The 27564-nt window shown below is 44.3% G+C and overlaps 1 protein-coding gene and 1 non-coding gene across 2 annotated transcripts; both read left to right on the top strand.

Moving 5' to 3' along the window:
• Positions 1-382: 382 nt before the first annotated feature.
• Positions 383-27435, top strand: RILPL2 (Rab interacting lysosomal protein like 2). The gene is made up of 4 exons (XM_020901321.2): positions 383-1090; positions 9731-9882; positions 17417-17530; positions 26915-27435. Exons 1-4 carry the CDS (start codon positions 767-769, stop codon positions 26943-26945), a joined length of 621 nt encoding a protein of 206 aa, XP_020756980.2. The 5' UTR covers positions 383-766; the 3' UTR covers positions 26946-27435.
• Positions 17190-17293, top strand: LOC139037878 (U6 spliceosomal RNA). The gene has a single exon (XR_011490832.1). It is a non-coding gene; the product is annotated as a U6 spliceosomal RNA (small nuclear RNA).
• Positions 27436-27564: the final 129 nt, after the last annotated feature.

The following is a 27564-nucleotide window of genomic DNA, read 5'->3' on the forward strand; positions in this document are numbered from 1 at the left end:
CCACACGCTGGATAAGTGGAGGATCCCAGGAGAGGGCCAGGTTCACAGCGCAGGGAAATCTCCAGTTTACTGAGGGTCAGATGCTTCAGGTCCCAGTGACAATGGGCCTGAAAGCTCTACGCAGTCCAGATCTCCAGACTTCCTGGAGCTGCCACCTACTGCTGTTTTTCCGCTACGCCGCAGAACATACTCTCAGAGACCGATTCTGCCTTCACATACCATGCAAATTCTATGGCTGGAAGGCCCGAGTTCAGCAAGGGAAAAGCTGTGTGCTTTTCAGCCTCTTTCCCAGGCTGCGGTGGAAACCCCGCCCCCGTCTCCGTGGAAACCCAGCTTCCGCGGTCGCTGTTACCAAGGGGCGGAGCTGGGGGGCGCTGCCCTTCCCCCGGTCTGCAGCGGCTCTGGGGCTGGGAGCGATCACAGTCACCCCTTAACCTCTCTGTTCCTCTTCTCCCCTGACCTCCCTTCCTCTTGTCCTTTCGTGTCCCGAACCGCATCCTGGGGCCCGCACTCCTGCACGGACTTCGGCGTGGACGGCGCACCGCGATTGCGGGCCTGCGATCCGTCCTGCGTGGCCTCCACCGACGCCCCCACCTCCCGGGCCCACCCCTCGGCGGCGCTGATTGGCCGCTTCTGGGCCACATTCCCCCGCCCCCTGGCCCGGCAGGGTCCTCGGCCCAGCGGAAAGTTTTCTTTGCCGGGAGGAAGTTGGACGTTCGCAGACTGCGAGAAAGCAGCTCCGGAGGCTGTAGGGGTCTGGGCCGCCATGGAGGAGCCCCCTTTGAGAGAGGAAGAGGAGGAAGAGGAGGAGGAGGAGGCGGGCCCCGAGGGGGCTCTGGGCAAGAGCCCCTTGCAGCTGACCGCTGAGGACGTATATGACATCTCGTACGTGATGGGCCGTGAGCTGATGGCCCTGGGCAGTGACCCCCGGGTGACGCAACTGCAGTTCAAGATCGTCCGCGTCCTGGAGATGCTGGAGACGCTGGTGAATGAGGGCAACCTGACGGTGGAGGAGCTAAGAATGGAGCGGGACAACCTCAGGAAGGAGGTGGAGGGGCTGCGGAGAGAGGGCTCGGCTGCCCGCCCGGAGGTGAGTGCTGGAGAGCGGGGACCTGCCCCGGTGGCAGGGTGCAGGGAGCGCCCAGTGGGAGGGGGCCGCTTACCTCTCTTGAACATCCAAGCCCCTCAAAACAAATCCCCGCGAGTATCAAGTCCTCAGTTTAGAAGTGTTGTGTGTGCTCAGTTGCTCAGTCTTGTCCGACTCTTTTCGACCCCGTGGACTGTAGCCCACCAGGCTCCTCTGTCCATGGGATTTTCCCAGGCAAGAATCCTGGAATGGGTTGCCATGCCCTCCTCCAGGGAATCTTCCTGATCCAGGGATCGAACCTAAATCTCTTGTGTCTCCTGCATTGGCAGGTGGATTCTTTACCACTGCTCCTGGGAAGCCCAGAAGCTTTATGATAGGTAACATTAACTGAGCACTGACTAGGTGCTGGGCCATGCACTGAGTATGTTCTAAAGCAGAGGCTTCCTGCTGGAAGAGGGAAGGGCAGAGTCTTAACCACTGGACCACCAGGGAAGTCCATCTTTACTTGCAGAAGACAGGTTGATGGGGACCTTGAGCAGTGGTTCTCAAGCTTTACTGTGTTACTCACTCAGTCATGACCAACTCTTTGCGACCCCATGAATCACAGCACGCCAGGCCTCCCTGTCCATTACCAACTCCTGGAGTTTACTCAAACTCATGCCCATCGAGTCGGTGATGCCAGCCAGCCATCTCATCCTCTGTCATCCCCTGCTCCTCCTTCCCCCAGTCCCTCCCAGCATCAGGGTCTTTTCCAGTGAGTCAACTCTTCGCATGAGGTGGCCAAAGTATTGGAGTTTCAGCTTCAGAGTCGGTCCTTCCAATTAATACCTGGGACTGATCTCCTTTAGGATGGACTGGTTGGATCTCCTTGCAATCCAAGGGACTCTCAAGAGTCTTCTCCAACATCACAGTTCAAAAGCATCAATTTTTCAGCACTCAGTTTTCCTCACAGCTTTATCAGGCATCAAAATCACCTTGAATGATTAAAACACAGATTGGCTGGCCCTAGCCCCAGAGTTTCCGACTCAGTAGGTCTGCAATGGGACCTAGAATCTACAACTTTTCACAGGTTCCAAGATGATACAGGTGCTCTCGGTCCAGGTTTCACAATTTGAGAATCCTTGACCTGGAGTAAGAAATACATTTTAACTATAGAGAAATTACTGCTTATGACCACAGAAAAATATGTACAAGAATATCCAGGGCAGTTTTATTCATAATTGTGTCAAACTGGGAAACAATCCAGATGGAACAGAGGAATGGATTTTTTAACTTGTGGTATGGAATACTACACAACAATGAGAAAGTACTGAAACACACAACTATATGGATGAACCTCACAGATATTACATTGAGAGGTAGAAGCCAGGTACAAAATAGAGCCTCCTGTACGTAGAATTCAAGAATAGGCAAACTAATCTTTATATATATATACACACCCACACATGGGTATACACATATGGTAAAAATCATCAAGCTATAAATTCAAGATTAGTGCATATTTCTGTATATATGTTATACCCCCATTTTACAAAATTACATTTTGCATCAATATCCAGAACTGATGAAACTGAAAGTTTCAAGAAACAATTTATCCTGACTCACCCTTACTAAACATGATATATAGTCATAGTTTCCGATTCTATTTTTATGAATTTTTAAATTATTGCACAACTCACTAAATTAATATCACAACTGTCTAGTGGGTCTCCAGTTACAGTTTTAAAAAAAACCTTCCCCAAGTGAATTATCTCATTTAATCCTCATACTATTATTATTCCCATTTTATAGAAGCGGAGACATAGAACAATTAAGTAATCTGCCGAGGACTTATAGCAAGTGAGAGGTGGAGGCAGGATTTTAGTTCAGAGATGCTAGTCTGTTTTGGTTTTTTTTTCCTGCTGTACTGGGTCTTCATTGCTTCTTGAGGGCTTTCTCTATTTGCAGCGAGCAGGGATTACTCTCTAGTTGCAGTGCATAGGCTTCTCATTGTGGCAGCTTCTCATTGTGGTGGCTTCTCCCATTGGGGAGCACAGACTTAGTTGCCCCAGGGCATCTGGAATCTTCCCAAACCAGGGATCAAACCCATGTCTCCTGCATTGGCAGGCAGATTCTTGTCTACTACACCATCAGGGAAGTCTTCAGAGATGCTAGTCTTTTTTTTTCAGAGATGCTAGTCTTAACCACACAGTACTGAAGTACAGACCTATGACTTTACTTGTGGTAACATTTGATGAGTGACTACACTGTGAGGGCCCTGGAGTTATGGAGCTAAATTAGACAAGGTCCCTGACTTCATGGAACCTCACAACTAATGGGAGAAGCAAGACACACAGACCTTCAAAACAAGCCCACAGGATTACAGACCGAGAAGTGTGCCATGAAAGGAAAACAGGAACAGGGTGGCTGAAATTCACAGGGAAGAGTGAAGATTTCTGGTAGCTTTGTTGGTACACTTTTACTGTTTACACTTTTGTTGGTACCTACTCATTAGTCATGATGACAATTCTATTTGTAGATAAGGTTCTTCTTTAGGATCTGTCATATGAGATGGTTGAATATCATGATTAGTAGCCTGATTTTTGAGATTCAAGAGCAGTTAAATGACTTGCCCAAGATCCCTCAGCTCACATTTTGCACTTGTTTCCTGTCATCTCCAACTCCAGGCACAAAGATAGACCCACGATGGATCATGAATAGTGTGGTCTGCACGGGGGCCAGGCCATTTCCTGCCTGGGGCGTAGCAGACAAGCTTCATTAGCCCCAGATGAGATAGCACATTTTCCTCCCAGACCATAGTCTTGAGAACAAGCGTGGGGGAAAAGGCAGAGAGAATGAATATTTAATGCCACTAGACAGTTTGTAAAAATATGCCCTTGTCTTTTTTTTTCTTCTTGTTTTCTTAATTACTATATTTAGCTGTGGTAAAGTAGAGGTGAAATTTACCATCTTAATCATGTTTCAGTACAGAGTTCAGTGGCATTCAGTCAATTCACACTATTATGCAACATCACCACCATCCTCTCCAAAATGCCCATCTTGCGAAACTGAAATTCAGTGCCCACTAACCACTAACTCCAAATTTCCCTTCTCCCCCGAGCCTCTAGTAACTCTGTTTTCCTTTCTGTCTATATGAATTTACCTATTCTAGGCACTTCATATAAGTAAAATCAGATGATTTTTGTTCTTTTGCCACTGACTTATTTCATTTCATGTCCCAAGGTTCCTCCATGTTGTGGCATGTGTCGGAATTTCCTTCCTTTTTAAAGCTGTATAATATTCCATTGTAGGGATCCACCGGTTTGTTTATCCATCTATCAGTGGACACGTGGGTTGCTTCCACCTCTTGATCTGTATAAATATTGTTTCTCTGAACATGGATTTATGAATCAATCTTCAAGCACCTGCTTTCAAGACTTCTGGGAACTGCTGTATCATGTGATAATTCTGTTGTTAATTTCTAAAGGATTGGCCATTTGGTTTTACATAGGGACTGCACCATTTTACATTCTATCTACTGTGCCCAAAAATTTCAGTTTTCCCACATTCTTACCAAAACTTGTTTGTCTTTTTTGTTTTTTTTTTTTTCTGGCCACACCATATGCCATGTGGGTTATTCCTTGTGAAGTGACGTGAAGTTTAAGTCACTCAGTTGTGTACGACCCTTTGTGACCCCATGGACTATACAGTCCATGGAATTCTCCAGGCCAGAAAACTGGAGTGGGTAGCCTTTCCCTTCTCCAGGGGATCTTCCCAACCCAGGGATTGAACCCAGGTCTCCAGCACTGCAGGCAGATTCTTTACCAACCGAGCCACAAGGGGATCAAACCCATGTTCCCTGCAGTGAAAACACAGAGTCTTAACCACTGGCCCATCAGGGAAGTCCTGCCAACACTTGTTATTTTATATTTTGTTTGTTTGATTACAGTAGCCATCCCAATAGGTGTGAGATTTTTTTTCCTTTGTCTTTTTAAAATTTATGTTCAAAATTCAAAAGTTACAAAAGTATTTGCCTTGGAAAAGCTCTCACATCCCCTCCTTGGAAAAAATTTAAGCAATCAGTTTCTAAAGTATCCAGAGATATTTCATGCAAACAAAAGCAGGTATGAATATAGTTTTCTGTTATTCACACAGAGAGTATGATAATATATACCCTGTTCTGCCCCTTGCTTATTTTCACTTAATATGGCATGAAAGTGGTACTAAATCAGAATATAAAGAGCTTCCTCATCTTTTTAAAAAAATGTATTTATTTATTTATTGGCTGTATCAGGTCTTAGTTGCATGCAGGATTTTTAGTTAATGTTACTGGCCTGTGGGGTCTAGTTACCTGACCAGAGATCAAACCTGGGTCCCCTGCATTGGGAGCTCAGTCTTAGCCACTGGGTCACCAGCAAAATCTCTATTTCCTCATCTTTTAATGGCTTTTGGAAACTTCCATTGTACAGTAATATCAACTGTTCAACCTGAGGGTTCCCAGCTTGGAGTTTTTGGGACCCCACTCCCCCCTGTTCCCCAAAATTATGAATCTGATCCAGGAGATCCATGAACTTGCATGGGAAGAAATTATATTTTTATTTTCACCAGCCTCCAGATGAAATGTACCACTTTATTCAATCATGAATGCATTCATTTTGGTGTTTGGTAGAAATTAACACAATACTGTAAAGCAATTAGCCTTTGATTTAAAATAAATAAATTTAAAAAAATCATGAATATAGAAAACAAACCACAGTAATATTATCAGTAGTACCTGTGACAATCATCAGTGGAAATCACAGGTGTTTTCATATCCCATTACAATGTAGTACATATCTCAAAACTTTGTTTTTGTTCTCTATCTTATTGGACCTGTGGCTACATCATGTTTAATGAAGGAGCAGGTCTCGGGATCACATATTTATTTTTAGATTTTGATGAGTATATATTATCTTAGTTGGTTTCCTTGTAATCCTATGCCTTTTGTTTTATACATTTAAAATCATTCTGAGATGGAATCTACATGGGCTTTACCAGACTGCCAAAAAAGGTCTATAGAACACAGAAATGTTAAGAATCTCAGCTTTAACCAGCTTCCTATAAAAAGACCTTTGTTTTCCAATCATTTGCTCTGAGCCGGAGCCTCAGTGGATTACTCTGATCTGTACCAGTTGGCGCCTGAGTATGTAGAGGAAGTGGACTCACTGGGTCAAAGGAAAGGTATTTGACGTTTTAATGTGTATACGTGCTAAGTCACTTCAGTTGTATCCGACTCTTTGCAACCCTATGGACTGTATCCCACCAGGCTCCTCTGTCCATGGGATTCTCCAGGCAAGAATATTGGAGTGGGTTGCCATTCCCCTTCTCCAGGGGATCTTCCCGACCCAGGGATGGAACCTGGATCTCCCGCATGGCAGGCAGATTCTTTACAGTCTGAGCCACCAGAGAAGCCCAGTGCCACCAGGAACTGTTGCCAAATTGCACTCTAAAGGGGATAAAGTGGTTGGCTCCCTTTGCAGTCAGCAAAGGAGCCGGTTTCCCCACAGCTTTTACGACAGTGTTTTCTCAAACACCACTGATATCTTTAGGTCCAAGAGGAGGAATGTGGACACTACTGCCTTTCTCTTTGCGGTGTGCCTTATTCTCTTTCTCACCTGTAGAGTATTCCAGAGTGTGGTTGTGCCTCCGTTTATTTAACTAGACTTCTGCTAATGGACATTTAGGTTGTTTTCAAATATTTGCTTTAACTTCAGTTTGAAAAAATGTCAAACCTATGGAAGAGTTGCAAGACAAGTGCAATGAACTCTTGTATACCTTTCACCCTGATTCAGTTGTTGTATTCAGGTGTGCGTATATGTGTGTTTGTGTGTGTGTGTAGTGTGTCTTAAGAAATACACACTGGGGACTTCCCTGGTGATCCAGTGGTTAAGAGTCTGCCTGCTAATGCAGGGCATGTGGGTTTGATCCCTGATCTGGGAAGATTTCACATGCTGCGGGGCAGCTAAGCCCATGCACCGCAACTGCTGAAGCCTAGAGCCCGTGCTCCACAGCAAGAAAAGCCACCACAATGAGAAGCCCGAGCACTGCAACTAGGGAGCAGCTCCCACTTGCAAAACTAGGGAAGGCCATGCAGAGCAACAAAGACCAGCACAGCCAAAAATAAAATAAATAGAATTATTTTTAGAAGAACAGAAATAGACACTGAAACTTCCCTGCTTCCACTGCAGGGGGTGTGGGTTCAGTCCCTGATAGGGAAACTAAGAGCCTGCTTGCCGCAAAGTCCAGCCAAAAAAAAAAGATATACAGACTGAAGTATTTATAGACACCCATATACACATATGTATATACACATTATTTACTCATTCAAAGTCTGCCCAGCTATTTGAGCAGACATTATGGTAGCTGCAGAGTTCGTAAAAGATTAGGATCTTTCAAAAAAAAAAAAAAGATTAGGATCTTTCACCCTAAATACTAAATATTTCAGTGTGTATCTCCTAGACATACTGTTACGTAACCACAATAAATGATCAAATTCAGGGGGGAAAGATGGTAGAATACTAAGATCTAAATGCCATCCCTATTCAAAATTCATAATAATGACCTTTATAGCACTTTTCTGATGTAGAATCTAGTATAGAGTTGTACAGTATCTTTAGGAAATCCCTCTCTCTCATTTTTTTTTTGGGCCACACCTTGAAGCATGTGGAATCTTAAATTCCCCAGCCAGGGATCGAACCCTCGCCCCCTGTAGTGGGAGCTTGGAGTCTTAACCACTGGACCACCCAGGGAAGTAGGACGCCTCTCTTTAGTCACCTTCAGTCTGGAACAGTTCCTCAGCTTTCCCTTCTCTTTCATGACATTGACAGTTTTGAATATATTATGTATCAGGCTTTGTAGAATGTCCTTCAACTTGAGCTTGTTCTGGTGTCTCCTCACGGTTGGATTCAAGTAATACGTGTTTAGCAGAGTTTTCACTCAAGCAATGCTGTATCCTTCACAGTGTCTCGTATCAGGAGGTGCCTGATTCAGTCTGTCATTATTGGTGATGTTTGGTGATGTTAACTTCAGCCCTTGGTTACAGTGTTGTCCACAAAATTTCTGCACTGGAAGGGTGCTTTTATGCCCTTTGTAATGTGCAAGTAGCCTATGGGAAAATACTTTGAAACTGTGTAAAATATCCTGTTCTCCGACAAATTTTCACCCAATGGTTTTAGATCTATTCATTAGCCTTGCCTGAATCAATTATTACTAAATTGGTTGCAAAAGGATTTCCTAACTCTTATCATCTTCTGCACATTAATTGGCATTCCAGGGATCTCCTCGGTGGTCCAGTGGTTGACTCTGTGCTCCCAATGCACGTGTCTGGGGTTTGATCCCTGGCCAGGGAGGTAGATCCCCCATGCTGATCCCCCATGCTGATCCCACATGCTCCAACTCTTAGTTCGCTTGCTGCAGCGGAGAGTTCACATGCTACGACTATAAGATCCTGCCTGATACAGGAAAGATCAAAGATCCCCTGTGCCTCACCTAAGATCTGGTGCAGTCAAATAAATAAATAAATATTAATTGGCATTCTGCTGTAAAGTACAGATTCCCTTCCTCCCCAGTGTATTAGTCAGAGAAATAGAACAATAGGAGATATAGATGTAGCTATAGATATAGATGAGAATATTCATCATAGGAATCAGCTCAGGTGGTTATGGAGGCCGAGAAGTTCCACAATCTGATGCTTGCAAGCTGTAAAACCAGAAAAGCTGGTGTTGTAATTCAGTCCAAGTTGGAAGGCTTGTCTCAGGGGCTGATGGTAAAAGTCCTGGTTTGGGACAGTTCAAAATCCCAAGAACTAGGAACATTGATGTGCAGTGCTCAGGGCAGGAGAAGAAGGATGTCCCAGCTCAGCAGGGAGTGAATTCTCCCTCTCTCCACCTTTTTGTTCTGTTTGGGCCTTTAATGATGCCCACCCACACTGGGGAGATCCCTCTGCTGTACTTAGGTCACCAAATCAAATGCTAATCTCTTCCAAAACGCACCTTCACACACACCTCAAAATAATGGGCTAACCAATTATCTGGGTATTCCTTAGCCCAGTCAGGTTGACATATAAAATTAGCTATTAGATCCCCATTAATTAGTTAATTAATTTAAATTAAAAAATTATAGATTCCTGAATCCTCTTTTTATTTGATGACTTATTATCCATTCTTGTTATTATTCATGTTGTTACTCAGATTGTTCAGTTTGGCCAGTAGGAGCTTCTTCAAACTATGTCCTTTTGATCTGTCTCCATCCCTTATACAACGGAATATTCCAGACTCAACTTGGACTTCCCCTGCTCCAGCCCTAGACTTGGCCCCTCTCCAAGGAGCCCTGGCTCCTTTCTTGGAGAATAGTCTTACTTCTTCTTCTTTTAAAATTTTTTAAAGAGGATCTTAGTTCCCCAACCACAGATCACACCAGGGCCCAGAGTCCTAATGAAAGCACAGAGTCCTAACCACTGGACTGCCAGGGAATCCCCAGAACTCTTTACATCCACCAAACACCTGCAGCAGGCAATGCCTCCCCTCATCTGGCCCCTGGGAGTAACAGAACAAGAGAACGTCCCTTTCTGGGGTGGAAAGTCCATCCTCATGTGGGAAAGTGTATAAGCGATGTCCTTTCTTACAGGTGGACCTGGGACCAGACAAAATGGTGGTTGACCTGACAGATCCCAACCGACCACGCTTTACTCTGCAGGAACTGAGGGACGTGCTTCAGGAGCGCAACAAGCTCAAGTCGCAGCTGCTGGTGGTGCAGGAAGAGCTGCAGTGCTATAAGAGGTGCGCTTTGCTGCCCTGGGGCTCCTGCTCTGCAGACCCAGGCCCTGTCTGGGACTCCTTGACATGTTACCTATCTGTTCTGATGTTCGTTCAGTCAACTTACTGGAGACGCACTCTATGCGGGAAACTATTCCCGGCACTGAGGGTAGAGCAGGGAACAAACTACGGAGTCCATGCTAGTCTACGGGGAAGATAGGCACTCAGCCAGGAAGCCTGCAGTGAACACGCCGGATGAGGGTGGTGGATGCTGAAGAGAATGTAGAAAAGTGACTTGACAGAGACTGGGGTGCTGGGGAGGGGCCTGTGTCAGATTGGGTGGACAGGGAAGACCCCCTCTGAGGTGAATAACAAGAAGCAGCCAACCAATGAACAGTTTGGTTGGGCAAAAGTATAACAGGAAGTGCAGAGGCGCTGGGGTGGGAACCATTTGGCCAGTTTAGGGGACCCACCACGGTGGAATTTGGAATGTGATAAAATGGTTCAGAAGAAACCAGGAGCTGGTCGTGTTGGCCACAGAAAGGAGCTTTAGGTTTTTTATTTTGTTGTTGTTGTTGTTTTTATTGGAGTATAGTTGTAATGGCCATCCACTCCAGTATTCTTGCCTAGAGAATTCCATGAACACAGGGGCTACAGTCCACGAAATTGCAGAATCAGACACAACTGAGTGATTAACACACGTAGTTGCTTTACAGTGTCATATCAATTTCTGCTCTACAGCAAAGTGAATCAGCTATTTGTATACATATAACCCCTCCTTTTTGGATTTCCTTCCCATCTAGGTCCCCACAGAGCACTGAACAGAGTTCCCTGAACTATACAGTAGGTTCTCATTAGTTATCTATTGTATACATAGTATCAATAATGTATATGTGTCAATCCCAACCTCCCAATTCATCCCACCCCGACCAAGGAGCTCTAGTTCTATAGCAAATGTAACAGGAAGACTCCGGGATGCCTTAATCAAGGGAATGACTAGGTCTGATTCACTATTTGAAAAGATCATTGTGGTGATTCTGATAACTGAACAACTTGGTTATGTAAGACAAAGTCCTTGTTCTTTGGAAAGCCACTTAAGTATTTAGGAATGAGGGGGTAAGATTTCTCCAATTCACTCTCGAGAGTTCAGAGAGAAGGTAGATAATTGCAGGGGTGGATGATTCCGTGGATGGAAAGATGGATGGATGGCTAGGTAGGTAGATAGATACATGGACAAGCATTTGAAGGATCGGGGTAAAAAAATATATGGAAAGTTTTTGCACTAATACTATACCTTTTCTCTAAGTTTGAAAGTATATAAAAATTAAAAGTTAAAAAAATCAAATCGCGAAGGCCCGCGGCGGGTGTTGACGCGATGTGATTTCTGCCCAGTGCTCTGAATGTCAAAGTGAAGAAATTCAATGAAGCGCGGGTAAACGGCGGGAGTAACTATGACTCTCTTAAGGTAGCCAAATGCCTCGTCATCTAATTAGTGACGCGCATGAATGGATGAACGAGATTCCCACTGTCCCTACCTACTATCCAGCGAAACCACAGCCAAGGGAACGGGCTTGGCGGAATCAGCGGGGAAAGAAGACCCTGTTGAGCTTGACTCTAGTCTGGCACGGTGAAGAGACATGAGAGGTGTAGAATAAGTGGGAGGCCCCCGGCGCCCCCCCGTTTCCCGCGAGGGGGCGGGGCGGGGTCCGCCGGCCTTGCGGAATCAGTTCTAATGAGATGGATGAAACTGGAGCCCATTATACAGAGCGAAGTAAGCCAGAAAGATAAAGACCATTACAGTATACTAACACATATATATGGACTTTAGAAAGATGGTAACGATAACCCTATATGCAAAATAGAAAAAGAGACTCAGATGTATGGAACAGACTTGTGGACTCTGGGAGAAGGCGAGGGTGGGATGTTTCAGGAGAACAGCATTGAAACATGTATATTATCTAGGGTGAAACGGATAACCAGCTCAGGTTGGGTACATGAGACAAGTGCTCGGGCCTGGTGCACTGGGAAGACCCAGAGGAATCGGGTGGAGAGGGAGGTGGGAGGGGGGACTGGGATGGGGAGTACATGTAAATCCATGGCTAATTCATATCAATGTATAACAAAAACTACTGTAATGATGTAAAGTAATTAGCCTCCAACTAATAAAAATTTTAAAAAAAAAAAGAAAAAGAAAAAAAAATTAAAAAAATTAAAAAAATCATCGTAAATATTGTATACAGGAGGAATAATAGGATAAGCAAGGCAGGAAATAAGGAAGTTGTTGATATAGCAGGTTTGGACTTTGTTGTATCCCTCTGTACCATGTTTCCTGAAATGTTTTACTTTACATAGGTATTTCTTGAAAAGGAAGCTCTGGGAAGTCCCCTGGTGGTCCTGTGGTCAGGATTCGGCGCTTTCACCGCCATGGCCCAGGTTCAGTCTGTGGTTGGGGAACTGAGATCCCACAGGCCACATGGCACAGCAAAAAGGAGCTCTGTGGTTGAATAATTCTGAGAAGCCCGCAGTTAAACAAAGCAGTTTCATTAGAGGCAGGCAAAGGAAAGACCAAAAGCATAAAAATGTATCGCCTACTAATATTTGTTTGTTTTTATTTATTTATGTGTGTGTGTTTTTGGCAGCGCTGAGTCTTCGATGCTTTTCCCAGGCTTTCTTTAGTCGTGACGAGCTGGGGCTGCTCTTTGTTCAGTGTGAAGACTTCTCTTGGTGGTGGCTTCTCTTGTTGCAGAGCACAGGGTCTAGGCACACAGGCTTCAGTAGTTGCAGCACACAGGCTTGGTAGTTGCGGTCTGCAGGCTCTAGAGCACAGGCTCAGTCAACTAGTGTTTGTTTCCTTTTGGTGTATTGGTGGTGCTGCACAGTACATGGGATCTTAGTTCCGTGGGGGCAAACCCATATCCCCTGCACTGGAAGCGTGGAGTCTTAACAACACTTCCGGACCACAGGGAAGGCCCGTGCCAACTAATATTTATCAGTTTGGTTCAGTTCAGTCACTCAGTCGTGTCTGGCTCTTTGCGACCCCATGGTCTGCAGCACTCCAGACTTCCCTGTCCATCACCAACTCCCGGAGATTGCTCATGTCCATCAAGTCGGTGGTGCTATCCAACCACCTCATCCTCTGTAGTCCCCTTCTCCTCCTACCTTCCATCTTTCCCAGCATCAGGGTCTTTTCCAATGAGTCAGTTCTTTGCATCAGGTGGCCAAAGTATTGGAGTTTCAGCTTAGCACTAGTCCTTCCAATGAATATTCAGGACTGATTTCCTTTAAGATGGACTGGTTTGATCTCCTTACAGTCCAGGGAACTTTCAAGAGTCTTTTCCAGCACCACAGTTCAAAAGCATCAATTCTTTGGTGCTAAGCTTTCTTTATAGTCCAATTCTCACATCCATATATGACTGCTGGAAAAACCATAGCTTTGACTAGGTGGACCTTTGTCTCAAAGTAATGTCTCTGCTTTTTAATATGCTGTCTAGGTTGGTTATAGCTTTTCTTCCAAGGAGCAAGCGTCTTTTAATTTCATGGCTTCAGTCACCATCTGCAGTGATTTTGGAGCCTAAGAAAATAAAAGAAAGTTTCCATTGTTGCCCCATCTGTTTGCCATGAAGTGATGGGACCAGATGCCATGATCTTAGTTTGTTGAATGTTGAGTTTTAAGCCAGCTTTTTACTCTCCTCTTTCACTTTCATCAAGAGACTATTTAGTTCCTCTTCACTTTTCTGCCATAAGAGTGGTGTCATCTGCGTATCTGAGGTTATTGATATTCCTCCTGGCAATCTTGATTCCAGCTTGTGCTTCATCCAGCCTGGCATTTCACATGATGTGCTCTGCATATAAGTTAAATAAGCAGGCTGACAATATACAGCCTTGATGTACTCCTCTCCCGATTTGGAACCAGTCTATTGTTCCATGTCTAGTTCTAACTGTGGCTTCTTGACCTGTGTACAGATTTACCAGGAACTCTGCTTAGTGTATCCCAAGCATAATTTCAATTAGTGTTCACAGCAAGCCTGTGAGTTAGGGTAATGTCCCCAAGATGATCTAAGGGTCAGAGAGGTCAAGTAGCTGCTCGGAGTCCCTGGGCTGGTGGTGGCAACCTTGAGATGTGATGTCAGACAGATTGACATCAGAGCCTGAGCTTTTCCTTATCACACCACCTTGAGACTCGAAAAGTTTGGAAGTATGAGATGTACTCTGAAACAAAACAAAACAAAATCTTTTTTTTTAATTTAACTGTGCCGGGTTTGCAGCATGAGGGATCTTTAATTGAAACGTGCAAACTCTTAATTGCAGTATGTGGGATCTAGTTCCCTGACCAGGGATCCATCCCAGGCCCCTTGCATTGGGAACACAGAGTCTTAGCTAATGGACTACCAGGGAAGTCCCCCAATGGTCTTATTCGTTAAATTCATTAATGTGACATCATTAAGATAGCAACAAAGTAAAAATGTCCTTAGAAAGCCCTATCCGAAAGGACTGAATTCTGCCAGCAGGAATTTAATTGTCTTCCTTCTACTGAGGTTGGAACCACGTTAATGGAAAGACCTGCCTTCATCTCATTTAATAAGTGCTCCAGACACAGTTAATTAAAAAGAGGAACTGCTAGACTGCCAATGCCGTAAGCAGCTTGCAAGTGAATAAAGCAACACATGTTGGTTCCAGTTTTGAATTCCCAGAGAACAACAGATGGGCACTTCCCATCTGGTGCAGGCTGATAGACAGATAGCAGGATTCTGTTTAGTCTCTAGTGTTATATATTCTAGAGAAACCAGCATGTCAACTGAGGTGTTCTCTTAGCAACTGCATCAATTTGGAAGCCCAAGCTCATACTAAGGATAGTTTTTAACTGAAGGCAGCTATGGTAGACTGTTTCCAAAGATGGACACAACAGTTTTTCCCATCCGGCACTCCTTTTGTAGTGAGACTTTGCCACTTCTCTCATCGGAGTACAAGTAGAGTCTATTTTCCCTTTCCTTGAACCTAGATGGCCCTATGACTTGCTTGGACCAGTTTAATGTGATGGAGGTGATGCTGGTTGGCTTCCAAGGTTAAGACTCTCAAAGGCCTAGCAGCTTCCATGTTTGTGCTCTCAGACTGCTGCCTTGAGACTGCTATGCTATGAGGAAGCTCACGTGGAGAGGTCACATGAAGAAGAATCGAGGGGTCCCCTATGACAGCTTCAGCTGATCCACCAACTGAACACGGCCACTTGAGAACCCCAAATTGGACCGTCAGGAGAACCACCAAATCAACCATAAGAGATAGAGCCATCTGGGAATTCCTTGGCGGTTTCAGTGGTTTGAATTTCACAGTCTCACTGCCAAAGGCCTGGGTTTATTCCCTGGTTGGAGAACTGATATCCTACAAGCTGTGCAGAGCAGCCAGGAAAAAAAAAAAAATAGAGCCATCATGAGAAGTCATAAATCATTGTGTGTTTTTTGTTTTTTTGTTTTCTTTCTTTCTTTCCTTTTTTACTTTTGGCTACACCCTGTGTCATGTGTGGGATCCTAGTTCCCCAGTCAGGGATTGAACCCACTGGACTGCCAAGGGAGTCCCCCATCGTTGTTGTACACTAAGTTTTAGGGTGTTTTGTAGCTGTAGGTAGTGGAGAAAGGTAATTTTTGGATCAAGCTGACAGTGTGGTTGGTTTTGGCTCTTTCTGGCCTGTAGACAGCTGCCACATTGCTGTGTCCTCAGCTGGTGGGGAGAATGAGAAAGAGAGAAAGCTGAACCTCCTTTTGAAAGGGCACTAATCCGTCATGAGGGCCCACCCTCATAACCTCATGTAAACCTAATTGACTTCCAAAGGCCCTATCTCCAAATACTGTAATACTAGGGGTAAACCCCTAACTAGGGGTTAGGGCTTCAACACACAAATTCTTAAAAAAAAATTTATTTTTTAATTTTTTCTTGTTTTTTTGACTGTGTTAGGTCTTAGTTTCAGCATGTGGATTACTTTAGTTGTGGCATGCAAGCTCTCAGTTGCAGCATATGAGATCTAGTTCCCTGACCAGGAATTGAACCCAGGCCCCCTGTACTGGGAGCTCAGAGTCTTAGCCACTGGACTACCAGGGAAGTCCCAACATATGAATTCTGGGAGGACATAATTCAGTCTATGGTAAGGGGGAAATTTATGCCTGTACCATAGGCATAAATTTACCAGTTGGTACAGACAACAAAATACCTAAGTGGATCTAATGAGCTTACTGGGTCAGACATTGAAAAACTTCATCACAGTCAGGCTTCTTTTGGTTGCAAGTGACAGAGATCCTATTCAAACCAGCCAAAGTACAAAAGGAGATTTTGTCAATTCATATAGCTGGGAAGGATCCTACAATTGCTCTCAGAAATAAAGGAAAAAACTGCATCTAAGATTTCAGGGTTGGAATCAGGGACCGCAGAACTGATTCTTTCTTTGATTCTTTTTCTTTGTTGGCCTCCTTATCTTGTATTAAAGACAATCCTTTTCTGAATCTTAGGGAGCATGACTGCTGGCAGTCCCAGTTGAGCAAGTGAGAGAGAACAGCCTTCTTCCAAGTTCTGTACATCAAGTCCAGGGAAATACTCTGGCCCTTTTTGGGTCATTTGACGTCGGTATCTTATTGATTAACATCAATCTAGCTCTTCATACCACCTGACTTACTGTATATTTTTACATTTTTACTTATTTATTTGTTCATTGACTGTTTTCTTCTCAATGGAATGTAAACTGCATGAGAGAAGATATTTTATCTGTTTTGTTCATTGCTATGTCTATATACCTTGGTAGACTATGTAGCTTAATAATATTTGTTAAATGAATGAATTCCATGTATTATCTCACTTAATCCCTCAATCCTAGAAGGCAGGTACTTTTATGATCCTTTTATTACCAATTAGGAAATCAAGGCTTAAGTTAAAGCAGCCATCCCCAGCCTTTTTGGCATCAGGGACCAGTTTCACGGAAGACAATTTTTCCACAGACCAGGGTGGAGCGGGGGATGGTTTCAGGATGATTCAAGAGCTTTACACTTTTGTGCACTTTATTTCTAATCTAATTCCACTGCTGATCTGACAGGAGGTACCAGTTGGTGGTCTGAAGGTTGGGGAGCCCTGAGTTAGAGAATTTATACATGATCATGTTTCTAGAAAATAGAGAAGCCTGAAGTACCAGTCATGGTAATTAGATAAGAGAAAGAAAGAAGAGGTATCAACATTGGAAAAGAGGAAGGAAGATTCTAGAGATCTAGGTCAGAATGTCTAACTCTAGAGCTTTCAGTGATATTATTAATATAATAATAATTATGGGAAAAAAATATGAAGAAACTTCACTTTCAGTGCCCACTTCAGCAGCACATATACTGCAATTGGAACAAAACAGAGATTAACAGGGCCCCTGCATAAGGATGACATGCAATTTCATGAAGCATTCCATATTTTTTAATAACAATGAATATGTAAATAAATAAACTGTAAAAAAAAAAAAAAGAACCTTCACTTTCAAAACTGCACAGATAAGAGATCTGCAATAAAACAACCCACTTATTTATCTCATTTTTCCCAGTGGCCTGATTCCACCAAGAGAAAACCTAGGAGGAAGAAGAGAGAAAGAGACTCTTGTTCCCATGGGCAGCAATGCCAACAGCAACAAGGAGGAGAAGACAATCATAAGGAAACTGTAAGTTGACTTGCTGCCCCACATTGCCACTAAATAATTACTAAAGAAAGGAGTTGGGGTGAGAGGGGGAGGCCCTGCTCTCCTGGTGGTGGTCCTGCAGCTGATATGAAAACTCTATGCCGGTGTATTATGGTATCTTCTAGGCAGTAGTGTAAACACCTGACATTATTAATTCATTGACTCATCACAGTGACCCTATGAGGTAGATACTGTTATTATCCTTGACTTACAGATGGGGAAATAAATTCCAGGTGGTAAAGCTCTGTACCCAAGGTCACACACATTGTAAGTAGTGAAGTCAGTATTTGAACCCAAGGAAGTCCAGGTTCTACACTCTACTGCCTCCCTGTGATACAATAACAATGCCAGATAATAATACTACTAATAATAAACAATAAGAAAAATAATAACAATAATTATTGGAGTTTATGGGGGATAAATCATCACCTCTTTTACCTCCAACTCTGGAGGGTCCCTTGTCTCCCAACATTAGGACACATAAGAGAGTTTCCTTCGAACACTCCCCTTGTTTTCATGCACCTTTGTTCATTCCTAGTTTCTTTGGTTGCTGCACCTCAAACCATAGAGTGTGAGATGATTAGTTAAAGTTCAGATTCTCAGAAATCAAGTCGCTGGTTCTAGGATGAGGCCCAGAAATCTGGATTTTTAATGAATGCCCAGACAATTGAATGTGGGGAACCTTTGGACAACAGCCTGAGATATACCTTTTCTTCTTTTTTTAAAAAGTATTTATTTATATATTTGGCTGTGCCGGGTCTCAGTTGCAGCACATAGGATCCTCGATCTTCGATGTGACATGTGGGATCCCTTAGTTGTGTGATGCAAACTCTTACTTGTGGGAGGTGGGATCTAGTTCCCCAACCAGGGATTAAACCCAGACCCCCGGCATTGGGAGCACAGAGTCTTAGCCACTGAACCACCAGGGAAGTCCCCAGATATGCCTTTTCTGACTCCAGGTATGAATACAACTAGGCACACCTTAGTTTCTTCCGTTTCTTAAACAAAGGAAAACAACAGAATTGGAAAAAGTAGAGATCTTTTCAAGAAAATTAGAGATACCAAGGGAGCATTTCTTGCAAAGATGGGCACAATAAAGGATGGAAATTGTATGGAACTAACAGAAGCAGAAAATATTAAGAAGAGGTGGTAAGAATACATAGAAGAACTATACAAAAAAGATCTTCATGACCCAGATAACCATGATGATGTGATCACTCACCCAGAGCCAGGCATCCTATGTGAAATGCAGTCAAGTGGGCCTTAGGAAGCATCACTATGAACAAAGCTACTGGAGGTGATAGAATTCCAGCTGAACTATTTAAAATCCTAAAAGATAATGCTGTGAAAGTGCTGCACTCAGTATGCCAGCAAATTTGGAAAACTCAGCAGTGGCCACAGGACTGGACAAGGTCATTCCAATCCCAAAGAAAGGCAATGCCAAAAATTGTTCAAACTACTGCACAATTGTACTCATCTCACACACTAGCAAAGTAATACTCAAAATTCTCCAAGCTAGGCTTCAATAGTACATGAACCAAGAACTTCCAGATGTTCAAGCTTGATTTAGAAAAGACAGAGGAACCAAAGATCAAATTGCCGACATCTGTTGGGTCGTAGAAAAAGCAAGAGAATTCCAGAAAAATATCTACTTCTGCTTCGTGGACTATGCTAAAGCATTTGACTGTGTGGATCACAACAAAATGTCAAAAACTCTTTAAAAGATGGGAATACCTACCTTACCTACCTCCTAAGAAACCTATATGCAGGTCAAGAAGCATCAGTTAGAACTGAACATGAAACAACGAACTGGTTCCAAATTGGGAAAGGAGTACATCAAGGCTGTATGTTGTTACCCTGCTTATTAAACTTATATGCAGAATACGTCATGCAAAATGCCAGACTGAATGAAGCACAAGCTGGAATCAAGATTGCCAGAAGAAATATCAATAACCTCAGATAAGCAGATTACACCACCCTTATGGCAGAAAGCAAAGAGGAACTAAAGAACCTTTTGATGAAAGTGAAAGAGGAGAGTAGAAAGCTGGCTTAAAACTCAACAATCAAAAAACTAAGATCATGGCATCTGGTCCCATCACTTCACGGCAAATAGACGGGGAAACAGTGGAAACAGTAACAGACTTTATGTTTTTAAGCTCCAAAATCACTGCAGATGGTGACTGCTGCCATGAAATTAAAAGACACTTGCTCCTTGGAAGAAAAACTATGACTAACCTATACAGCGTATTAAAAAGCAGAGACATTACTTTGCCACAAAGGTCATTCTAGTCAAAGCTATGGTTTTTCCAGTAGTCATGTATGGATGTGAGAGTTGGATCATAAAGAAGGCTGAGTGCCAAAGAATTGATGCTTTTGAACTATGGTGTTGGAGACGACTCTTGGAAGTCCCTTGGACTGCAAGGAGATCATACCAGTCCATCCTAAAGGAAATGAGTCCTGAATATTCATTGGAAGGACTAGTGCTGAAGCTGAAGCTCCAATATTTTGGCCACGTGATGCGAACTGACTTATTGGAAAAGACCCTGATGCTGGGAAAGATGGAAGGTAGGAGAAGGGGATGACAGAGGATGAGATGGTTGGATGGCATCACTGACTAGATGGACATGAGTTTGAGCAGGCTCCTGGAGTTGGTGATGGACAGGGAAGCCTTGCATGCTCAGTCCATGGGGTCGCAAAGAAGTGGACACGACTGAGCGACTGAACTGAGCTGAACTGAGGCACACCTTTCCTCCACTCCAGGCTGAAGCAAGCAACCTGTTGGTCTTGGTTGCTTTGAAAATGTCTGGCCTGGTGACAGTTTACCAGCTCCTGGTCTTTTGGATCGAAAGTGAGAAACAGCCTTGGTCAAGGGTGTCTAACTCAAAAGCCTACGGGGGCCAAGCACTTATTGTGGGTGTGTGAGGGGGGGTGTTGGGTAGGGTAGGGGCCATTTGCTCCTCAGTTCTGTCTGGCCAATGAACAACTTGTTAACAGACCTTCTGATTCTTGAGAGATGCCAAGACATCAGATTTGTTCATGGAATCTGTTTTCCAAATGCTGGCAAATCATTTAAGCTTAAAAATAAAAACTGTGTGATCTGAGTTAACCCACATTGTGGGTTGCAACGGGTCCTCAGCCTCCATCCAGCTCTTGCTTCATTAGTCTTGCCTCCCAGGGATGGCTGAGAGGACCTCAGCTTCCATTCATGTATTTGGTCATTAGTCAACAGACTCTCAGTGAGTCTGTGTTATATTGTGCGCCAGGCGAGATATTCACCCTGGGGGTACTGCCGTGACCAACTTTGTAAGGACTGTGTCAACTCCGGTTTTACAGGGAAGTAATTTTGAGGGGTCAGAGATTCTGGGTTACCTTCCAGGACAGGTTTAATTCAGATGCCTTTGTTTCAAGAGAGAAGAGAGATTTTTTGTTTTCTTTTTCTTTTTTTGGATCCTCAGGAACAGAGCGTTCCATTAGTGATTCTCAGCTCATGGCACGATGAGCTTGTTGTCAGCACAAGCTTTCTTTCTTCTTGCTTTTATTTATTCCCTCTTTATCTCCATCCCCCATTCGCAATCTGCTTCCCAGCTTCCCTCCCCCTCAGCCCATCTCATATGTATTTAATGTGTTCTGAAAAACTTATTGTCTTATGTGGATGTGTTTTCAATGGTAACTGATATTTTGTTTAACACTTCATTTTCATTCTGTTTCCTCCTGCTTTTTTTCCCCTTCTTTTTGCCAGGCACTCTTCTTTTTTAGGCTTTTTTTTTTCTTTCTGCGCCATGTCTGCGGGATCTTAGTTCCCAACTAGGGATCGAACCCCTGCCCACTGCAGTGGAAGCGCAGAGTCCTAACCTCTGGACCGCCAGGGAATTCTTCAGGCACTTTTTAACAAAAATTTTAGTAATATGTTTTACTAATTAATGCTTCCAAAATACTGTCATTTTCAATGATAATAACTATAAAATATTGTTAATGAGATATTTTACAATCTTTTTTTAAAAATAGTAAGCCCTTAAAATCTTATGTATATTTCACACTGACAGCATATTTCCATCAAGACTTGTAGTGGCCGCTGTATTGCGCAGCACAGCTTTAAGCAATATATGGTCAAGTGCTTTGGGTTTTGAGAACTGAGTGTGAATGATCCTTTTCTTAAGTGTTTTTAAAAAATTATACCTCACATAAAATTTACCATTTTAATCATTTTTTAAAAATTGAAGTTAGTTGATTTACAGTGTTGTGTTAGTTTCAGGTGTATAGCAAACTGATTCAGTTATATGTATATATAATATATATCTTTTTAAATATCTTTTCTGTTATAGGTTATAACAAGTTATTGAATATTATTTCATGTGTGGTACAGTAGGTCTTTGTTGTTTATCTATTTTATATATAGTGTGTATCTGTTAATACTAAACTCCTAATTTATTCCTCCCCCGTACTTCCCTTTTAGTAACCATAAGAGATTGTTTTCTACGTCTGTGAGACCATTTTAGTCATTTTTTTAAAAAAATACCTTTTTATTTGGCTGCACCAGGTCTTAGTTGCGGGACATCGGATCCTTAGTTGAGGTACTCCTGATCCCCAGCCACAGCACTTGGAGTCTTTAGTCTCAGAATTCAAACTCCTAGTTTCGGCATGTGGGATTTTTTTTTTTTTTTTGGCATGTGGGATCTAATTCCCCAACCAGGGATTGAACCCAGGCCCCTGAATTGGGAGTGTGGAGTCCTAGCAACTGGACCAACAGAGAAGTCCCCATTTTTCAGGGGCATTATATATCAATATGTTTACAGGGACTTCCCTTGGCTGACCAGTGGTTAAGACTCTGAACTTTCACTGCACGGGGCGTGGGTTTGATCCCTGGTCCAGGAACTAAGATCCCACATGCTGGGTCATGTGGCCAAAAAAAAGAAAAAAGGAAATTTATGATATTGTGCAGCCATCACCACAATCTATTTCCAGAACTTTTTCATCATCCCGTCCTAAAACTCTGTCCCCATTAAACACTAACTGCTCAGTTCCCCTCACCCAGCCCCTGGCAACCACCACTCCCCTCTCTGTCTTTATGAATCTGACTACTCTGGAGACCTCATATAAGAGGAGACATACAGTATTTGTCCTTCTGTGACAGGCTTATATGATTAGCATATTGTTCTCAGGTTCATCCATGTTGTACCACATATCAGAATTTCTTTTATTTTTAAGGCCTGGTGATATTCCATGGTATGTGTAGACCACTTTTGATTTATCTATTCATCCCTTGATGGACATTAAGCAATTTTTTGTTTTGTTTTAATTTTTTTCTTTATTTGACTATGCATGCATTCGTGCTCAGTCGCTTCAGTACTGTCCAACACTTTTCAACACTATGGACTGTAGCCCTGCCAGGCTCCTCTGTCCATGGGATTCTCCAGGCAAGAATACTGGAGTGGGTTGTCATGCCCTCCTCCAGGGGATCTTCCCAACTCAGCGATCGAAACAGGGTCTCCTGTGTTGCAGGTGGATTCTTTACCATCTGAGCTACAAGGGAAGACCTTATTTGAATATACCGGGTCTTAATTATGACCTTGCAGAATCTAGTTCCCTGACCAATAATCAAACCAGGCCCCCTGCATTGGGAGCTCAAAATCTTAGCCACTGGACCACCAGGGAAGTTCCTAAGCAGTTTTTTAAGATCTATCCACCTAGCAGCGTAGACAGTCTACCTCTTGTTTCTAACCCCAGTGATGGGATCCCAGGTTGCCTTCCCCCACTGTGGACAGTGCTGCAGTGAATATCTGCATGCTTATTCATGTCCTCTCATGGATTTGTGTGTGAATTTCCCAGGGATAGACATCCAGGAGGAAAATTGCAGGGCCACGGGGCCTATCAGCCAGGGTTCTTGTTTATCAAGAAACCAAGGTTCACTCAAAAGGAGTGACTGAAAAGGTTTCAAGAAGGGACATTTTACAGATATGGGAACAGAGATAAGGGATGGAGAAGCACCCTGGGGCGGGCAACAGAGGAGCGAGGAGAGGGAGCTGTGAGGGGCCCTGGGGGAGTCAGACTGAAGTGTGGCCTTCAGAAGAGGAACACACAGTGACTAGTGAGACAAGGCCGGCAGGGACAGCCGGGAGTGAATACCCCTACATTTCTCTCCTCCCACCCTCCCAGCTCCTGCTGGTGCTTCCCATTGGCTGAGCCCAGCCAGAAGCTAGAGGACAAGGGAGCTTGTTGAAGTCATCCACAGATGTCAGCCTCCTGGAGTTGAGAGCAGGCCAGAGAAGGGAGGACATGATTCTGCGGGGGCAAATAGCACACAGAGCATGCATCTTCTTAGTTAAGTATTCCCAGGCTTGTGGGATCTTAGTTTCCTCACCTGGGATCAAATCCAGGCCCCCTGCAGTGGAAGTGTGGAGTCTTAACCACTGAACCACCAAGGATGTCTCTGCCAGGCTTTCTTTTCTCCTTTTTTTTCTTTCCTTATTTTTTGCTTGCACTGGGTCTTCATTGCAGCCTTCGGGCTTTCTCTAGTAGTGGCCAGTTGCGGGCTACTAGTTGCGGGCTACTCTCTCATTGTGGTGCATGGGCTTCTCATTGTGATGACTTCCCTTGCTGTGGAGCACAGGCTCTGGGCACATGGGCTTCAGTAGTTGCAGCATGTGGGCTCAGTACTTGTGGCCCACAGGCTTAGTTGTTCGAAGGCATGTGGACTCTTCCCGGACCAGGATCAAACCTGTGTTCCCTGCGTTGGCAGGCAGATTCCTATTGACTGTACCACAGGGAGGTCCAGGTTTCTTGAATGACTGCATGAAAACAGCTTGGTCAGACAAGACCACTTGAAACCACATTTATTTATTCCTCCAACAAATATTTATTGAGGGTCTACCATGCAGCAGGCACTGTGCTAGGTGCTGGGGTAGAGTGAACAAGACAGAGTCCCTGCCCTCATGGTGCTTACATTCTAGTGGGAGAGGTAGAGAGTGAACTGGTCAAGACAATTTCAGATGGCTCTATATGCACTGAAGACCATTAAATAGAGTGCTAAGAGAGGTTGAGAGGGAGCTACTTTTTCATTTTTTTGGCCTCACCTCGAGGCATGGGGGACTTTAGTTCCCCCATCAGGGATTGAACCCGTCCTCCCTGCCATGGAAGCACTGTCTTAACCGCTGGGCCGCCAGGGAAGTCCCGATAAAGAGCTGCTTTAGATTTGTTGAGTCCTGGAAGGCGCCTGTGAAAAGGCAGCATTCAAGCTGAGCCCTGAAAGACCATAATGATCTGAGTTTTCCCTGCCTTTCTGGCAGAAAGAACAGCGGGGATAAAGGTCAGAGGCTGGAGACAGCTTGAGCAGCAGAGAAGGGAGGTGAGGTTGGAGTGGGGAGTGATCGGGTCGTTCTGGGCCACATGGATCCCAGTGATGACTTTGGGTTTCATTCTAAGTGCTTTGGAAAGACCTTGGAAGGTTTTAAGCTGGGGAGTAACATGTCTGTATTCACCTATAAAAAGCTTAAGGACCTCCCTGGTGATCCAGGGGTTAAAACTCCGTGGTCCCAATGCAGTAGGCATGGATTCAATCCCTGGTCCAGAAACTAAGATCCCACATGCCACACGATGCAGCCGAGAATGAAAAATAAAATCTTTTTGAAAAAACAAAAAGTTTACTCTGACCACTTTGTGGAGAAGGGTTGATAGGACAGAGTCAAAGTGTTTCTTCTCCCTAGAAAGGGTCTCCTGTGGTAAGATAATGTATGAGACAGCATCTCCACCCTACAGAGGGTATCAGATCTGAAAGTGTTTATGTGGGATATTCACTGGCTGAGGATCACACTGGAAACAAGGCTTCCAAACACATAAGCTCCTGGTTTCTTTCTGCCTCTTCTTGGGGAGTTCTTTGGGTCACATAATTGGAGTTTGAGCCTGATATGGCAAAAATGAAATGTATGTAAGCCAGCCTAAGGACATGGGCTTCCCAGGTGGCACTAGTAGTAAAGAATCCCTCCTGCCAATTCAGGAGATGCAAGACTTGGGTTCGATCCCTGAGTTGGGAAGATCCCCTGAAGGAGGGCATGGCAACCTGCTCCCTATTCTTGCCTGGAGAATCCCGTGGACAGAGCAGCCTGGCGGGCTACAGTCCACGGGGCCGCCAAGAGTCAGACTCGACCGAGTGACTGAGCACACATTGAAGACACAGATTTGAAGATAGTGAGGCCGCGATTTCATGATCGGACAAGCATGGGGTGAATGAATGAATGACTTCCCGAAGAATTAGGTCACGCCAAGAAGGGTTTTTATCTTTGTCCCGAGGACAATGGGGAGCCCTGGAGGGGTTTAAGCTGAGGAATGACTTAGCTCTGCACAGTGATGCAGTCATGCTGGCTGCTCTGTGAGTGGGTTGTGAGGGCGGCGGGGGAGGGGGCGGACGGGAAGGCTGCGGTGTTCATCAGGTGGCTCGGCCTGGGGGTGGCAGTGCAGGAGATAAGTGGTGGGATTAGGAACATATCTGGGGCATGGTGACTAAAATACAACAGATGGGCTGACAGGAGAGGAATTGAGAACAGCTCCCAGTTCCTGGCTTGAATGACTGGGTGGGGGGTGATGTCATTTCCTGAGGCAGGGAAGTGGGGGTTGGGAGGTGGTATACATAGGTTCAGGGGGAGGGCGGATGTGCCCTAACGCCTGTATCCACACATGAGTCTGCCGTTGCCGGCAGAGCTGCTAGCGCGGCTGGGACAGGGAGTTGTCTCTGACTAGAAGCAAGAGCCTGTATCCCCATCACTGACTTTTCAGCTCACTGGCCATCTTTGCATCTTTCCGACAACCTGACACTACTTTGTGGTCACCCTCATGTGTCAAGTGCATCAGGAGGACTGAAAGTTTGGTGCTCATGCCTCAGGGGATATCTTTATATGTTTTATCTGTTATTTCCAAGAATTTACATGTTAGTCATTCATTATTCCTTCTCAGGGAACACTGAGAAGTTATTGTTTCCTCTACAATAAAAACCACATAAAATGAAAACAAAAACATTCCAGACTCCATTTGTCAGTCTAGCACAGTGGTTAAGTGGGCTTCTGGACCCAACTCCCAGTTCCAAGACATAATTGTGTGACCTTGGGCCTGTTACTTAACCTCCCAGAACCTCAGTTTGCTCATCTGTAAAATGGGGATATTGACTATACTCAACCTCCTCATGTTGTTACGAGTGTGAAATGAACTAGTAGATGGAAAGCCCTGGAACAGTGCCTGTTGCATAATGAGCTCTTAAGAAATAAACTTTTGATTGAATGGCCTGCAGGAGCTGCTTACAGAATTTGCAGGGGTTTGTGCACCCTCCGCTTCAGAGCTCTCTCTGTTTCCTCTGACCGCCTCCTCTCTCTCTCCACCCAGGTTCTCTTTCCGATCAGGGAAGCAGACGTAGACCTGAGGCCACGACTGCGTTCTCAGACACAGAAGACAACCCACAAAGACAACTTCCACAATCATCTCTCAGTGCCATGCGTACCCACTGCACTTGCTTCTTCGCTTCCCCTCAAAGCCGTCCGAGGAGGAAGGGGTGAGGCTTTCTCCCCGGCTGAAGAACTGAACACCCCTAACGCTGGGCCAGGGCAGGAGAAGTGGCAAAAGAAATCGAGAAAGCAGAAGAAAAAAATAGTGGGGCCACCTGCAGCCCCACTTCAACCATCCAGGGGGCCCCAAACATGTAGATGTCGATGCCAGCTCTGCTTCCCTGGGCCCACGTCTTTACCACACAGCAGTGAAATATACCAGCCCAAGTGGGGATGGGGAGAGGATGCAGGAAAACCTGGTATGGACATTGCAATGATAACTTCACTGATATTTAGTGAATATTTGATTTTGCTCATATGATTTTCTATGTATAATTTTGTATTAAAGTAAAATAACTTTTACACTTTCTGTGTTTTAGAGTGGCCTCTTAAGAGTTATGTGACCTGGTGTAAGGTACTTCAGCCTTTTGGAGTCTTGGTTTCCAAATTTGTGAACTGTATACAGTTGACTCTTGACCAATTCAGTTTGAA

The sequence above is a fragment of the Odocoileus virginianus genome, chromosome 12 (assembly GCF_023699985.2).
Source record: "Odocoileus virginianus isolate 20LAN1187 ecotype Illinois chromosome 12, Ovbor_1.2, whole genome shotgun sequence".
In the NCBI taxonomy this organism is placed as follows: Eukaryota; Metazoa; Chordata; class Mammalia; order Artiodactyla; family Cervidae; genus Odocoileus; species Odocoileus virginianus.

Excerpts from the sequence above, each read along its gene's own strand:
- RILPL2 (XM_020901321.2), top strand. The coding sequence starts at position 767 with ATGGAGGAGCCCCCTTTGAGAGAGGAAGAGGAGGAAGAGGAGGAGGAG. Across the intron at positions 1,091-9,730 it reads GCTCGGCTGCCCGCCCGGAG|GTGGACCTGGGACCAGACAA; the intron begins GTGAGTGCTGGA and ends CCTTTCTTACAG. Across the intron at positions 9,883-17,416 it reads GAGCTGCAGTGCTATAAGAG|TGGCCTGATTCCACCAAGAG; the intron begins GTGCGCTTTGCT and ends CATTTTTCCCAG.